The sequence below is a fragment of the Scyliorhinus canicula genome, chromosome 9 (assembly GCF_902713615.1).
Source record: "Scyliorhinus canicula chromosome 9, sScyCan1.1, whole genome shotgun sequence".
Taxonomy (NCBI): domain Eukaryota; kingdom Metazoa; phylum Chordata; class Chondrichthyes; order Carcharhiniformes; family Scyliorhinidae; genus Scyliorhinus; species Scyliorhinus canicula.
In genome coordinates this window covers 162,365,675-162,381,763 of record NC_052154.1, presented here as the reverse complement: position 1 = coordinate 162,381,763, position 16,089 = coordinate 162,365,675, and the positions used below count along the sequence as shown (strand labels likewise).

Genomic DNA, 16,089 nt, shown 5'->3' with positions numbered 1-16,089 from the left:
CAGTCTCGAGAATTCCTCCGGGGCTACAAAGGTAAGTATAGCCTGCAAAGGGGGCGCAAAATACTGGGGCAACCTAACAGTGATGACCTGTGCCAGGGGCAGCGCCAGGAGTGAGCCTTCTGGACAGCCCCACAGAAGGGGTTCCCGTTATGTATCTGATATGTTTCAATAAGATCACCTGTCATTCTTCTAAATGTCAATGGATACAGGCTCAACATATCGAACTTTTCATCATAAGATAATCGCCCGCCATCCCAGCAATCAGTTGAGTGAACATACAAGATTAGTGCCAGATTAGTGCCAAACCTGGGGGACAGGTTTTGGGGGTTCAGGAGGTGAGTTACTCGCCGTGGAATTTCTGACCTGCTTTTGAAGACAAAATGTCTGACAGCAACCAGCAGGGGATGAGCTCAGCAGAGGCCAAAACATGGGACTTTATTTGTCCCTGTCATTCAATGTCACACAGGGACATCCATTTCTTCCTGAGCCACTTGGTAGGAGACCTATTGAATGGTTACTGACCTACTCAGTAGTGAAGTGGCTCAATTACGAAGGGCTGAAGTTTGAAAAATTCAGCCTGTCCATTTGCTCTTAAGTTTCAACCATCTGCTTTTTTCTAAAGGCATTTTCTTAAAATATGTGTGCAACCATCAATGGATTGTGACATAAATTAAATATTTTGTCTAGTTTGTTTTGATGGATCTCCTCCGCAACAGAAAGGTTTATTTTGATAGGACATTGTAAGTTTTGTGGCTTATGGACTGACGAGGGATTAATTCAACACGTACTTTATTCGTTTAGTTTGCCTGTACTGACAGTTCATTTTGAAACTTAAGCACAGGGATTATCAAAATAAGTAACTCTTCTCCAATATCTAAAATGACTTGTCTATTCAAATGAATGAGCCTATTTAGAAGTATCAGAGAAGCATCTGATCAGTTTCAAATTCTGGAAATAAATGTGATCTCTTGGAGCAATACGAAAAGTAGCTGAAAGCAATTAGCAGAGAGGATTTTTTGTTAATTTCTTGGCATCTTGTCAGACGTTCATTGAGATCTTAAGACACCGATGGAGACTCCCCAAGGTATAGGGCGTTGGAACCTGCCTAGGAGAATTATTGGAGCCAAAATGCTCAGGATGAAAAGATTTGAAAAACCCCAAAGTGTAACAGTCATTCATTAATCTTTGCATTTGGCACATTGGATGCTGCTGATACATAGAACAGTACAGCACAGAACAGGCCCTTCGGCCCTCGATGTTGTGCCGAGCAATGATCACCCTACTCAAACCCACGTATCCACCCTATACCCGTAACCCAACAACCCCCCCTTAACCTTACTTTTTTTTTAGGACACTACGGGCAATTTAGCATGGCCAATCCACCTAACCCGCACATCTTTGGACTGTGGGAGGAAACCGGAGCACCCGGAGGAAACCCACGCAGACACGGGGAGGACGTGCAGACTCCACACAGACAGTGACCCAGCCGGGAATCGAACCTGGGACCCTGGAGCTGTGAAGCATTTATGCTAACCACCATGCTACCCTGCTGCCCGCATATATTACTGGCGCTATGGAATGGGCTTGAATAATACTGTTATAACCTGCCCAGGAACAATTGGTTACCCCATGGCTGGGGACAATTGATTACCCCATGGCTGGGGACAATTGATTACCCCATGACTGTGGACAATTGGTTACCCCATGGCTGGGGACAATTGGTTTCCCCATGTTCCTTGAGGAATATGAGCTCCCCTTATGAAGTGGGGGTGGGGTGGGTACTGGAATCATTAACAGTGCAGCTGTATAAATAGAGCTGACCAGTGTGGAATCGGCTAGAGAGGGAACTGCTGGTACTGTATATATATTGTTGTAAATAAAGTTACTTTCTGTTTGACTCTACAAACCCGTGCTGGATTCTTTATGACCTTCACAAAAAATACCCTGCAACCTTTTTTGTTTATGATTAAGCAGGAGGGAGATCAGATGTAATTACACAGAATTAAAGATTATCCTGAGCATGTGGCTTCAGAAGACATACAGAAGGCTATTTTCATTGAATATGGTAGGTGTGAAAGAATCTCCACGTTGGCCAACAGGAGGCCTTTGGCCTTCCTTGGTACAAAAGGCCAGCTTCGTAAAGCTGTTGAAATGCATGCTAGAGATGGCCACCTCAAGGATGGTTAAGTCTCTGATGACCAATTAAATTGGCCCTGAACATTAAAGCGGCTGCACACCATTTCGCTGGCTGGCACTGCAATTCGATTCCAACGCTGCCCAGCTGAGCAAAAGTAAAGAAGTAATTGTGAGGATTTTGAGCAGCACTTTAAGCTGTGCTCAGCCTTGACTTTTAACTTGTTGCTGGAGAACAACGAACCATACTACCTATTCCCAGCTTGGGTCACTGTCTGTGCGGAGTCTGCACGTTCTCCCCCTGTCTGCATGGGTTTCCTCCAGATGCTCTGGTTTCCTCCCACAAGTCCCGAAAGACATGCTGTTAGTTAATTTGGACATTCTGAATTCTCCCTCTGTGTACCCGAACAGGCGCCGTAATGTGGGGACGAGGGGGTTTTCACAGTAACATCATTGCAGTGTTTGTGTAAGCCTACTTGTGACAATAAAGATTATTATTATTATATGGTTGAAGAGAACTTTTCATTCACCTCAGCTGGCTTTTTGAGTTACTTTAGGTTTCACCAATGTCATGGGAGTGTCCCTTTAAGAAATGTTCTGTATTATCACATGGTTTCAGTGATGTCATTGTGTGGGTGGAGCTGGCTGTGGCACTAGGTTTTACTTTCATTTTGAGCTGAGAGCTGGCTGTGGCTCTGAGTTTTACCTTCAGTTTACACTGTTGGAAACTGGATTCAGACAAAGGAGGCTTCTTCTCTCTCTCTCTCTCTCTCTCTCTCTCTCTCTCCCCATGCTAAAAAGTGTCCAGATCACTTGATAATTTAAAAGTGACAACTGTTTTTTGGAAAGAATTCAAACCTACTGTTTTAATAAAAGGGTTTTTTCTAGTTTATTGGATGTTGTTACCAAATTGAAACAGTGAAAGGGAAGTTATTCAGGGTTATATATAGAGAGAACTGGAGCCGTGTGGGATATTTATGTTTGTAGTTGATAAAAATGCTTACTGTGTGTGTTTATAGAAACGTTAAGTGAATTCATAGAATAAACTTTGTTTTTGATTTAAAGTGCTTAAGGCATCTGTTGAATAACACCTGAAAGGTAGGTCCTTATGCTCCTCAGAAGCAAAATCTATCAACAGTTGTGTGTCAGGTGAACTCTATGATACACTTGGGAGGTTTCTAAACCCTGGCCCAGAACAAATTGGGGGCTCGTCTATCTTTCGTGATTGGGTTGGCTTAGCGAACTTAAAGACAGTGAGGTGTGAGCATATTGTGGTTGCTTTTCAGGTGTGGTATTTCAGTTTAAGTAGGGAGTGTGTTGTGGACAATGGCTCTTTCAAAGGCTCAGACATTTTTGGGGGTGGAGAAGGTCACATGCAGTACCTTACAGACAGAGACTAAAAGCAGACTGTTAGATTTGGCATAAACATTACAGTTAACATTATCTGACAAAATACGAAAGGAAGAGGTAATTGTGGTGGTAGCTGAGCATTTAAAATTGCCTGAGACACAGTCAGAATCATTGGAAATGGCAAGAATTCACTTACACATCAAGCAGCTTGAACATGAAAAAGAATTAAAGCAGCTTGAATGCAAAATGAGGGGAAAAGAAAAAAAGAGCGAAGAAAGGGAAAAGAAAGAATAGTCCTAGCAGAACAAAAAGAAAGAGAAAGGGAGGTACAGATCAGGGAAAGGGAAAAGAGAGAGACTTTGAACTTCAGAAAATGGCCATGAAACATGAAAGTCAGTTAAAATTGACGGATATAAAGAGAAACGTACAGTCTGAGGATAGTGCTGAGGACAGTGAGCATGAGCGTCATATTTGAAGGCTTGATGAGGATCTATTTAAAGATGTCCAAGCATTGCCAATATTTGATGAGAAGAAGGTAGAAACCTTTTTCATTTCAATTGAGAAGGTAGTTAAACAAATGAAATGGCCACAGGACATGTGGGCATTACTGATTCAAACAAAGTTGGTCGGTCAAGCTAGTGAAGTGTTTGCATCACTATCAGAGGATGTATCTGGGATGTATGAGGAGGGGGAAAAATCTATCTTTGGTGCATTTGAGAGAGTCCCTAAAGCCTGCAGGCAAAGGTTTAGAAATTTAAGGAAAGAGCCACGTTAAATATACATGGAATTTGAAAGGATCGAACAGAGTAATTTTGATAGGTGGATAAGGGCTTTAACAATAGACCAAACATATGAAGCTCTTAGAGACATTATAATTTTGGAGGAGTTTAAAAGTTCAATTCCTGATGTAGTGAGAACTCAAGTGGAAGAGCAGAGGTTAAAACTGTGAGATTAGCAGCAGAAATGGCAGATGATTATGAATTAGTTCATAAATCAAAGTTTGGTTTCCGACATCAGTTTCAGCCTGTGAGGGATAGAAACTGGGGAAAAGAGAAATACTCAAGTGGTAAAGGTAAAGGTGATCTGATGGGAGATAATAAGTAGAGTGTACCTCAGATTAAAAAAGAAATCCAGGAGGGTGGAAGAGAAATGAAAAGTTTCAGATGCTTTCACTGTAATAAACTAGGCCATGTAAAGTCACAGTGTTGGTTAATGAAGAAAAGCACTGGGAAGGCTGATGTGGTAAACAGAATAAGACAGTGGGGTTTGTTAAAGTGGTAAAGGAAAGCCCAAGTGAAGTGAAGGAGGTGCAAAAGATTGTACAGCCTGATCAAGAGGTGATTGATAAGAAGGTGCCAGATCTCTTTAAAGAACTTACTTATGTGGGTAAAGTTTACTCATGTGTATCAGGAGGAGCAGGTAAAGAAGTCACAATTTTAAGAAATGCGGGAGCTAGTCAATCTTTGATGGTAAGAGATGAGACTTTATGTAGTCTGGGAGGAATATTGCCAGAAAAGGTGGTAATATGTGGAATTCAGGGTGAGAAGTGTAGTGATCCATTATATAAGGTAAGGTTGGAAAGCCCAGTGAAGAGTGGTGAAGTGGTAGCAGAGGTAATAGAGAAACTATCTTGTCCAGGAATACAGTTTATCTTGGGTAATGATATAACTGGATTGCAGGTGGGAGTGATGCCTACTGTGGTTGATAAGCCAGTGGAAAATCAAACAACTAAAGTGTTGAAGGATGAATATTCTGGGATTTTTCCGGATTGTGTAGAAATAAGGTCGCAAAGTCACAGGTTAAAACAAGAGGAGAAATCAAAGAGTGAAGATAAAGTTGAAGTTCAATTATCAGAAATGGTTTTTGATCAGATAGTTGGAAAAAAGCAAGAACAGTTGGAGGATGAAGCGGATATTTTTAGTTCAGGAAAATTGGCGGAGTACCTGCCGCTTTGAGGCAGCAGTGCTAACGCTGTGTCACTTTGCCCTCCACCTTCACACCATCTCAGATACCAAAGCTGTCTGGGACCATGTGCAGCAAGACTTGTACAACATTTAGTTGTCCATGCCAAGTTGTCAAGGTGGCAGTAAGCTCAGGGGTCACTGTGAAGAATAGGACGAAGAGGGTGAGGTGAAGGATGATATGGGTGGGGACCAGGGGAGCATCAGGATGTTACAACTGGTGCCATACCTGGGAAGTCTGTGCAGATTTAATTGAAAATCACTTTTGAAAGATGTCCTCCACTATCAGCCTTTGGAGAACTATAGTCACCTATCTTACCATCCATGATTGAGAATCCAGCCCCCAGTCTACATCTGCAATCAACATTTTCAACTCCTTCCCCATGGAGATTACTATGTAAAAATAGGTCACCAATTTTGTCACCCAAGCACCATAATCAGTCTTTATCTGGAACTGGATCAAAAACAAGGCATTCAAATGTGACATAACTAATGGCACTTTCAAATGTTAAACTATTCATCATATATGAACACATATTTGCTGCACTACAGCTATTCTTACCAATTCTAGTGCTTCTGCAAAATGCAACCCGAGTGGTAGCTCCATGTGACACGGGTGTGTGCTGAGAATCTGAAGAAGGCAGTCGGGTATCTTCCTGCGACATACTCAAGCAGGCTGTAATGGCCTCCTCTTCCAATTACCCTTGGGCTGGGGAGGCTGAGGTGAATCCTGTTCCTGGAAGCAATGATAAAGTTTGTAGGACCAGGGTGTACCCCAGGAAAACATGTGCGATCAGACCGTATGGAGTTTTTGAGTGAGGGTTGGTTTGGGGACTGGGAATCAGGAAGAGTTGTGGTTATAGAGGTGTTCAAAATTATGCACAGAGTAGATAGAAATAAACTATTTCTTTTGGCAAGAAGGATTGAGAACCTAAGGACAGAGATTTAAGGCGATTGACAAAAGTACCAAAGACGGCATGAGAAAAGCAGGTTTACGCAGTGAGTGTTTAGAGTTTGGAATGTACTGCCTGAGAGTGTGGTGGAGACAAATTCAATTGTGGCTTTCGAAAGGAAAATGTATAAGTACCTAGAGACAAAAGGCGTGCAGCGTTACAGGGGAGTGGGACTAGTTGAATTCTCTTGAAGAAAACCAGTATTGATTCGATGGGATGAATAGCCTCCTTTTTTTTTAAAAAGCGCTCCATTGGCTGCAGAGGCAGCCAGTGGTTGTGAAGAATTGGATATAAATGCAAGACATTCTTTAAATGCAAGAAAAGTAACTATTCCAGAGTTCTGCAATATGCAAGGAAGCTGGATTGGCCATAAACCTCCAGGCAAAATGTATTCTGCCATGCCTCTGACCACGGAATCACGCAGCTCCGCCTGATCGCCACTAGCACTGTCTCCTGAAGAGGGAGATCGATTGCCGTTTAGATCTTGCTGCCACCTGCTATCTTGTCTTAGTGACCTATTCACCCAGAGGAAATGATTATCCTCTGTCATACATTTTGGCTGCAGGCATTGCTAGCAAAGACAGCATTAGTTACCCATCTTTAAATGCGCTTGAGAAGCCGGTGAGCTGTCTTGTTGAACTGCTGCAGCTCATGTGACCTAGGCACTCCCCCAAGTGCTATTAGGTGTCAGTATTTAGAATCAGTGACTATAAAAGAACCATGATATATTTCCAAGTCAGTATGGCATGTGATTTGGAGAGGAGCTTAGTGATGGAGTTTCCATATGCCTGCTGCCCTTGTCATAAATTATCATAGAATTTACAGTGCAGAAGGAGGCCATTCAGCCCATCGAGTCTGCACCAGCTCTTGGAAAGAGCACCCTACCCAAGGTCAACAACTCCACCCTATCCCCATAACCCAGTAACCCCACCCAACACTAAGGGCAATTTTGGACACTAAGGGCAATTTATCATGGCCAATTCACCTAACCTGCACATCTTTGGACTGTGGGAGGAAACCGGAGCACCCGGAGGAAACCCACGCACACACGGGGAGGATGTGCAGACTCCGCACAGACAGTGACCCAAGCCGGAATCGAACCTGGGACCCTGGAGCTGTGAAGCGATTGTGCTATCCACAATGCTACCGTGCTGCCTGAGATAGTAGAAAGGTTTGGGATGTGCTGTCAAAGAGGTGCGATGCAGTGCATCTTTAAGATGGCACACAGTGAATGGAGCAAATATTTCACGTGTTAAAAGTGGTGCCACATTTACCAGCTGCTTTGGTCAATTTCGCTTCAAGGTGACTGCAATTGGACTGCACTCATCGAAGAAAGTGACTTATGTCTTGTAGGTAGTAGACTAGCTTTGGGAAGTCAAGAGATGAATTACTTACAAAAGAATTCCCAGCCTCTGACCTGTTCTTCTTGCAGCTACCGTATGTTATATTACTGGTGCAGTTAAGTTTCTGGGTCAATGGTAACACCACTCCCCCTCCCCGCCAGGATGTTGATGGTGGAGAATAAGGAAATGGTAATATGGTTGAACGTCAAGGGGAGCTGGTCAAGTTCTGTCTTCTTGGAAATGGTAATGGTTGGTGATTGCATGGTGCACATGTTACTTGCCATTTTTCCACCCAGGCCTGAGTGTTGCCCGAGTCTTGCTTCCAGTACGTTAAAGACACTACGTTATCCATGATGGTGTCAAGCTTCTTCAGTGTAGTTTGAATTCCATTTATCTAGGCAAGTGGAGAGCATTCCATCACCCTCCTGCACTGTGCCTTGCAGATGGTGGGCAGGCTTAGGGAAGCCCAGAAGGTGAGTTACTCACTTCAGAATCCCCAGCCCCTGACCTGCTGTTGTATCCACAGTATTTATGTGGCTCGTCCAGTTCAGTTTCTGGTCAATAATAGTCCCCAGCATGTTGGTTTTGGAGGATTCAGTGATGCTAATACCATTGAATGTCAACGGGAAATAGTTACATTCTCTCTTGTTGGAGATGGTCATTGTTTGGCACATCTGTGGCACGAACATTACTTGGCCCAACCGGAATGCTGTCCAGGTCTTGCTGCACATCAACACAGACTGCTTTGGCATCTGAGGAATTGAATAAACTGTACACTGTGCAGTCATTGGTGAATATCTGCTCATCTGACCTTATGATGGAGCAGAGGTCAATGATGAAGCAGCTGAAAAACTCCTGCAGCAATGCCCAAGAGCTGAAAAGATTGACAACCACACCCATCTTCCTTTGTAATAGGTACGATTCCAACCAGTGAAGTGTTTTCCCCTGATTCCCAATGATTTCAATTTTACAAGGGCTCCTGGATGAAATGCAACCTTGCTGTTGAAGACATTGGGCGCGATTCAACAAAAAAAAGTTAAGGAGTTGTTTTGGGCGTGTTTGGCAGGGTGCTTCTTGGCAGCTGCAGCACCGAGAATAAACCCGCTATTAAATGGCCCGTTGCTGGGTTTTTTTGGCCCCAAGGAGTTTCTCTCCATCGAGGACTCACTTAGGCAGCCATCCTACACTGACGATCTGAGCTCACCAGCAGAACCAGCTCCTCACAGATAGGGGCACCATTTTGGAAGGCTGCCCTAATCTCGATACCCCCCCCTTTTAGCTTTCCCTGGCTTTCATGACTCCACCCTTCATCCCCCCAACCTTTTTGAGGCCCCTGGAACACCCCCTCACACCCCATCTAATGGGCAAGGCCCCCTCACCCCCGGGCCTGACTGCTGGTAGCACCAACCTGGCACCTGGGCACCTTGACACTGCCAGTCTGGCACCTGCCCTGCCCTGTCCCCGCCCACCCAGGTTTCTCTATTGGCCTGCGTGACCCCCCCCCCCCCCCCCCCCCCCCCCCCCCCAAGGTGCCGGAAAGCCTGGTCCATGATGACAACCTGTCGAGGTCTCGCAACCCCGGTCATTGACTCCCAGACATCAGGGGAAAGACATCAGGGGGTGTTCAGGTACTTAAATGAGCATTATGGCTCATTTAAATATGCAGATCTTGATCGCGCCCAGCGAGGGTGAGATCGAGATCTCTTTGGGCGGAGCAAGACAGGTGACTTGCAATTGACCCAGCGCCTGGCGCTGAGCCTGATTTTGGGCTTTCGCAGGATTCACCTCTGGAATTCAGCAGAACCATGACTGTAATGAGATTTAGAGTTGAGTAGTTGTGGTGGTACGAAACCTAAGTATTGATGAGCATGTTATTAGTGAATGATTAAGTGCTTCTTGTTAAATCTGTTGATATCACTTTGAAGATTCAGAGTACACTGAATGGATCCGTATTGCTCGTTGTGGGCAGGATAAACTTTCCCTATTGTTGAGAGATGCCAGTGTTGTAGATTTGCTAAAGGTGCTACTCGTTCTGGAGCGCATTTCTTCAGTACCACAACCAGATGTTGTCAGGGCCCATAACAAAGAACAAAGAAAAATTACAGCACAGGAACAGGCCCTTCGGCACTCCAAGCCTGTGCCGATCCAGATCCTCTATCTAAAACTTTCGCCTATTTTCTAAGGATCTGTATCCCTCTGCTCCCTGCCCATTCATGTATCTGTCTAGATACATCTTAAATGACACTATCGTTCCCGGCTCTACCACCTCCGTCAGCAGTGCGTTCCAGGCACCCACCATCCTCTGCGTAAAGAACTTTCCACGCACATCTCCCTTAAACTTTTCCCCTCTTACCTTGAACTCGTGACCCCTAGTAATTGAATTCCCCACTCTGGGAAAAAAGCTTCTTGCTATCCACCCTGTCTGTACCTCTCATGATTTTTTAGACCTCAAATAATCTTTGCTATCCCCATTGTGTTCAGCAGTTTTCCATTCTCACGTAGATGGAATCAAGTCGGCTAAAGCATGGCTTCAGGAGTAGACTGAAATGCTTTTTGCCTTGATGCGCTGGGCACTGCCATCATTGAGGATGGGGATGTTCATTGACTATTTTCCTCCCATTAGTTGTTTCATTGTCCACTACCATTCACAACTTGACGTGACAGAGCTTTGATCTGGTTCGTAGGTCGTGAGATCATTTAGCATTCGTCTTCTGTTTAGCATGCATGTTGCAGCTTCACCAGGATGGTCTGGTGCTGCCTTTGGCATGCTATCCTACTCTCCTTAGTGCACCAGGGCTGATTCTGCTTCCTCTGCTCATTGATGTTTCTCAAATTGTACCATTTATAGTTTACTGTTTTTCCATGTGCATCCTCCCATAGTGCACCATTTCACACACTGCATTAAAGGACACCTCCCATGCTTCCCCCATTTCTCCATCATGTCATCTTACCCTGAAGCTTGTAAGTATCCAAATTACTATCTACTACTTCGCCAAGTTTTGAATCATCTATAAACATTTTTACACTGCTTCAAATACTTGAATCCAAGTCATTTATAAAATCTGAAGGAAGTAATGCACCCACAACTAACCCTTGGGGAACACGAGTATAAACCACCTCCCAGTCTTAAAAACATCTATCCATCCACCCCCTTTTTGTTTCCTGTTGCTGATTTAATTTTGTATCCATTACTGCCACTTTGCTCTTAATTCCATGGGCTTTCATCCTAATAAACCTCCTGTCCGGCACTTTGTTGAATGCCTTCCAAATGTCCATGTGCATAACGTCCGGGATTCTCCCTTGCGAGTCCTCCGCTACCGCTGCTAACGAGGATGGAGAATTTGGCGTTCAGCCAAATCTCCCAATCACTGCAGCAGGACGGGAGAATCCCGCTACCATGAACAAACGGAAAATCCCGCCCAACATCTACTGCACCACCTTGATCAACTTTCTCTTTTACTTTATCAAAAAATTAAATCAAGCTGGTTAAATACAATTTGCTGTCATCAAATCCATGCTGGCTCTCCTTGATTAACCCAGAGCTTTCTGAATGGAAGTTAATTCTGTCCCTGACAATGGCTTCCAGTAACTTCTCCACCACCAATGTTGCACTGTCTGATCTGTAGTTTCCTAGATTATCCCTCTCCCTTTTGAATAGTGATGTGTCTAATAGATTACAAGAAAAGGAAAAGGTAAATTAAGCTACTGGCTAATGATGTAATAATGTTGTAATGAATAGATACGCCAGAGAACGCTTCAAACAGTACTTCAAGAAGAAGGATGAGACCTTTGCCTTGCAACTTCCTCCTTAATGCCTGAGAACAGTTGGATTCGCACACACTGCGATGAGAAAGTTGGAGCAAGATGGAAAAAGGACAATATTAAAGCTGATCAATGACAAATTACTAAAACCCTATATACCACTTTATTATTGCTGCAGTCATACCGCATCAATGGAATACAACAAATATTGCTAGTCTCCTAACCGGACATTGTGATTTCCCCCTGGATACTTAGTCATAATGGAGACAACGTAAATTACTGGAAGTGGTCAATACAATTTCAGATCATGGTGTCATTCACATTTCTCACTTAATGTTGCAAATTCTTCAGCTGACAAATTTTGTGCAATTGTCAAACAAATGTTTTGTGACTGGTAATTTAAAATAATTACTGGAACGTTACATGGTTCGTGCTCTGGTTGTTGGATGCTCTGCAGTCACCATTCCTACGATAATGGTTTGGATAAGTAAAAATTTGTGCACAAACATCTAAATTTCTAACATTCAAGAATTTGTTCTAAAAATGCAAATTCTCCAAAAATTTAACCTAAAATTGAAAATGCACACCCATTTAATCAGCGTCTGAAGGGGACAGGTGACTGCTATATACATGTATGTTTGTTGCTGTAGTTGTTAAACATTTTGAGTTAGACCCTCAGTTCTTCCATCATGATTCTACCAACAATATTACTCTTTTGTTCAGATGTTGATTGACTACTTATACACGTTAAGAATTTTTGCTTTATACTTTTTAATATCCTATCTGGCTGTAGTTTTGAATTTGACACAGAAATGTTACTGCAAGTCTCAAAAATCTGAAGTTAAATCCAGTTAATTATTCACTATTCCACTCTTTTGCTTGGTGTCATTCCTATTTCAATTCACAAACGGTGTCATAATTTTGTTACATTTAGCCATGGAAGTTGCACTGTGTCACAGCACTGGTATCGATTAATGTAAATGTTTTTAGAAATTAAGAACTTTTCATGCTTTGTGGCAGCTGTGGGTCAGTTGATAGCACTCTTGCCTGACATTCCAGTGCAGCACAAAATTCAAGGCTGACATTCCAGTGCAGAACTGAGGGAGCACTGCAGTGTGGGAGGTGCTGTCTTTCAGGTGAAACGTTAAACGCAGGCCCAGTCCACATGTTGATTGAGGTGGGTGTAAGAGATCCCATGGCCCTATTTCTAAGAAGAGCGAAGGAGCTATGCTTGATGTCTTGTCCAATTTTTATCCCTCAATCAAATTCACAAAAAATAATGGACGACCTGGATATGGTCACATTGCTGTTTGTGCAAGTTTATTGTTCACATATTGGCTGCCATGTTTCCGATATTTCAACTGGGACTACACTTCAAGAAGTACTTCATTGGCTGTAAAATGCTGTGAGTCATCTGTTCGACGTGATAATTGATGTGATAATTGGGAAATCCCGTTGACAGCGGTGGGCCTAGAAGATTCCCTAGCAGGCTAACGGCAGGCCGCTTTCTGCCATTGAGAAACACACAGACGGGAGGCCAGAGAATCTCGCCCATAATTTTCGTAGAAATTGCACGAGCTAAGATGGGGCGGGATTCTCTCACCCCGGGGGGCCGGCTAGAGAATCGCCGGGACCGGCACGAATCGCGACATGCCCCCCCCCCCCCCCCCCCCACGCCAGTCCGCCAATTCTCAGTGTGCCGGTCGGGGGTCTTTCTACCGGCCCCCCCCCCCCCCCCCATCGATTCTCCACCCAGGATGGGTTGAGCAGCCATGCTAAAAAAGCTGGGTCCCGCCTGCGTCGTCCAGACCTGCTATTACCCGGCAGGACCACGGCGTGGATGCATCTGGGGGCGGCCTGGTTGTGGGGGGGAGGGGGGGTCCGACCTGGGGGGGGGGGGGCCTCCACTGTGGCCTGGCCCACGATCAGGGCCCACCGATCGGCAGGCTAGCCTCTCGGGCTGGTGGCCTCTTTTGTTCCACACCGGCCCCTGTAGCCCTATGCAATGTTGCGTCAGGGCTGGCACGGAGAAGGAAGCCACTGCGCATGCGCAGGCCCGCGGCACCCATTTGACGCCGGGGATCGGCAGCTGGATTGGCGTGGGTCGCTCTAGTGCTGTGCTGGCCCCCTGTAGGGGTCGAAATTTCTGCTCCTAAGGCCAGGTTGACGCCATCAAGAAACGCGATGGCTTTTACGACGGTGTCAACACTTAGCCTCAGGGGCAGAGAATCCCGCCCCATGTTTTGTGCTTTTCGTGTTTGTTTTGCTAAAAATGAATGGAGTGCCTGAAATGGTTTATGTTCTTTAGATGAACTATTGGAGGGGTTAAAAACAAATGTTAAAGAAAACTGTGTGGAGTAGCTACACACTTAACGCTTTATAATAGGGCTATTCACTAATTGAGTTCACTTTGGGCATGATTCTCCGGCTGCGTTGTGCTCTTGCTTGAGTGCATCGCAGTTGGGGAATCCCAGGGGAGGCTTGCAGTGAGCCCCCCTAACAGGCTCCGCTCCTCTCGGGATTCGCCGAAGTCCCGCGAAACGTTGGAGTTGGAACCCCGCCCCAAGTGCGCTGGACCAAATGATGCTCGCAGGCGTAGGTCAAAAACCTTCTTACGACCTACTCTGGTGGGATATACCGGCCTCCCTCGATCTTCGCCCTCCCAAGAAGGCTGCAGCCGGACGTCGATCAGTGATGGTCCACACAAATGTAGACCAGGCCGAACAGCACCCGGGTGGTCTCCCGGACCATCGGAGACCCCTGGATGGTCAGGGTAAGTGCAGGGTGGTCCCCTCACCCTCTACCTGGAACGTGGGCACTTGGCACTGCCCAGCTGGCACCTTGGCACTGCCACACCAGCAGGAGCTGGGTGCCAGCATGGCAGAGCAAGGGTGACTGAGTGCCAGGGTAGCACTGCTAAGGGCCAAGGGGTGGGGTTCATGCCCATGAAATGAGGGTGGAGGGGGGATTTGAAGGGTGGGCGTGCAGGGTAGCTGTGTAGGGGACGCCGGGAGGTCGAGTCGGGATCCTAGAAGGGAGGGGGTGCTGTAAGGGAGCTGGGGGGCGGGGGAAGGGGGGGCTGAAGAGGGGGGGACCCAGGGACCCCATAGCAGGGTGTCCTCACTTGTGGGGGTTTGGGGTAGTGTCCATGTGTGTGTGTGTGGCGGGGGGGGTGGCGGTGACAATGCCAATGGGCGGGGGATATGAGGAACCCACAAGCTCACTTAGAGACCGGGACACACTTTCAAAATGACGACCCGATCTGAGTTCAGCTCCCCAGTGCTAAAACAAATTCCAAGTGGGTTAAACCGGTGAGAAACTCCCCAGGGCCCAAAAACATGACTAAGTGAAATCAAATAGCGGCAGGAAACTCCCTGAAAAACCCACCACAAATTAACTTAGAAATGTTTTGACAGAATTGCGCCCTTTATTTCAGGTTAGCAAAATGAAAATATTAAAAGCTAAAATGAAGCTGACTCAATATTTGCTATTTAAGATACTTATGCTGCCAGATGAATGACTGCAAACTGTAAAATAATATACTGTGAGTGCAGCATTTTCACTTGCCAATGCTGAAAGGTTGTGAGTTGTACTTGGAGTTTGATTTCCTGTGTATGGGGTATGCACTATTTTCATCACAGGTTTTGATTCATTTAAAACAAATTGGTTAATGGTGATGTTCAAGAAAGACACGCAAAAAAGTAATTCTTTTCATTGGTGCACTAAAATCGTGTCCAGAGGAATTCCAATCTCGAAAATTAATGAGTCTTTAAAAAGGTTAATGCTCTTAAAGGCTAGACAGCTGGTTTCTGATGCAGAACAAGGCCAGCAGCGCGGGTTCAATTCCCGTACCAGCTTACCCCAACAGCCGCCGTAATGTGAAGACTGGGGCTTTTCACAGAAACTTCATTCATATGACAATAAAAAGTTATTATTATTAAATTCGCTAACCAATCTACTGCTAACTTGTAAAAATTACCTTTCAAAACTTTTAACTCAAATTCTTGACGGGTTGAGATACTGCTGTGCAATATTTGTGACAGGCACTGAAACTCAATTGTATGAAATTCCTTTATTCACAGTTTTTACAAAGGGATTAACCTCATTTTGGCAAAAACAATACGATACAGAAATACGATTGCCAGTATCACTGAGTATGATTTCAGTCTATCAGTGTCTTTTATAATGCTAATTTCTGCAAGAACAATTTAAATTTTCGCATTTGCAGTTCACGGTTTTCTTTTTGCAGATTTTGGTAGCCGTGGACTGGAATTGATAATTTTGTTCAAATTAACCTGTTTTGCCAAGGTTTTCATAATCTGCAGATAAAGTTGCGCAAGTTAAAAACAGAATCCCTACAGTGCAAAAGGAGGCCGTTTGGCCCATCGGGTCAGCAACAACCCTTCAAAAGAGCACTTTCCTTGGCCCACTTCCCCAACCTATCCCCGTACCCTACTCATTTGAGCATGACCCCCAACCTGCACATCTTTGGGCACTGAGGGGCAACTTAACATGGCAAATCCACTTTTGGACTGTGGGCGGAAACCAGGGCACCTGGAGGAAACCCAGGCAGACAAACGGAGTACA

General features: G+C 44.9%; 1 protein-coding gene across 2 annotated transcripts in view; it reads left to right on the top strand.

The window, feature by feature from the left end:
• The window catches only part of LOC119971857 (ethanolamine kinase 1-like), a 537,556-nt gene extending 525,186 nt beyond the window's left edge, over positions 1-12,370 (top strand). For both annotated transcript variants that reach the window (XM_038808086.1, XM_038808085.1), the window contains one exon: positions 11,480-12,370. In XM_038808086.1, coding sequence (XP_038664014.1) covers positions 11,480-11,552 — 73 coding nt within the window. In that variant the 3' untranslated portion in view covers positions 11,553-12,370. The remainder of the gene's footprint in view (positions 1-11,479) is intronic.
• Positions 12,371-16,089: the final 3,719 nt, after the last annotated feature.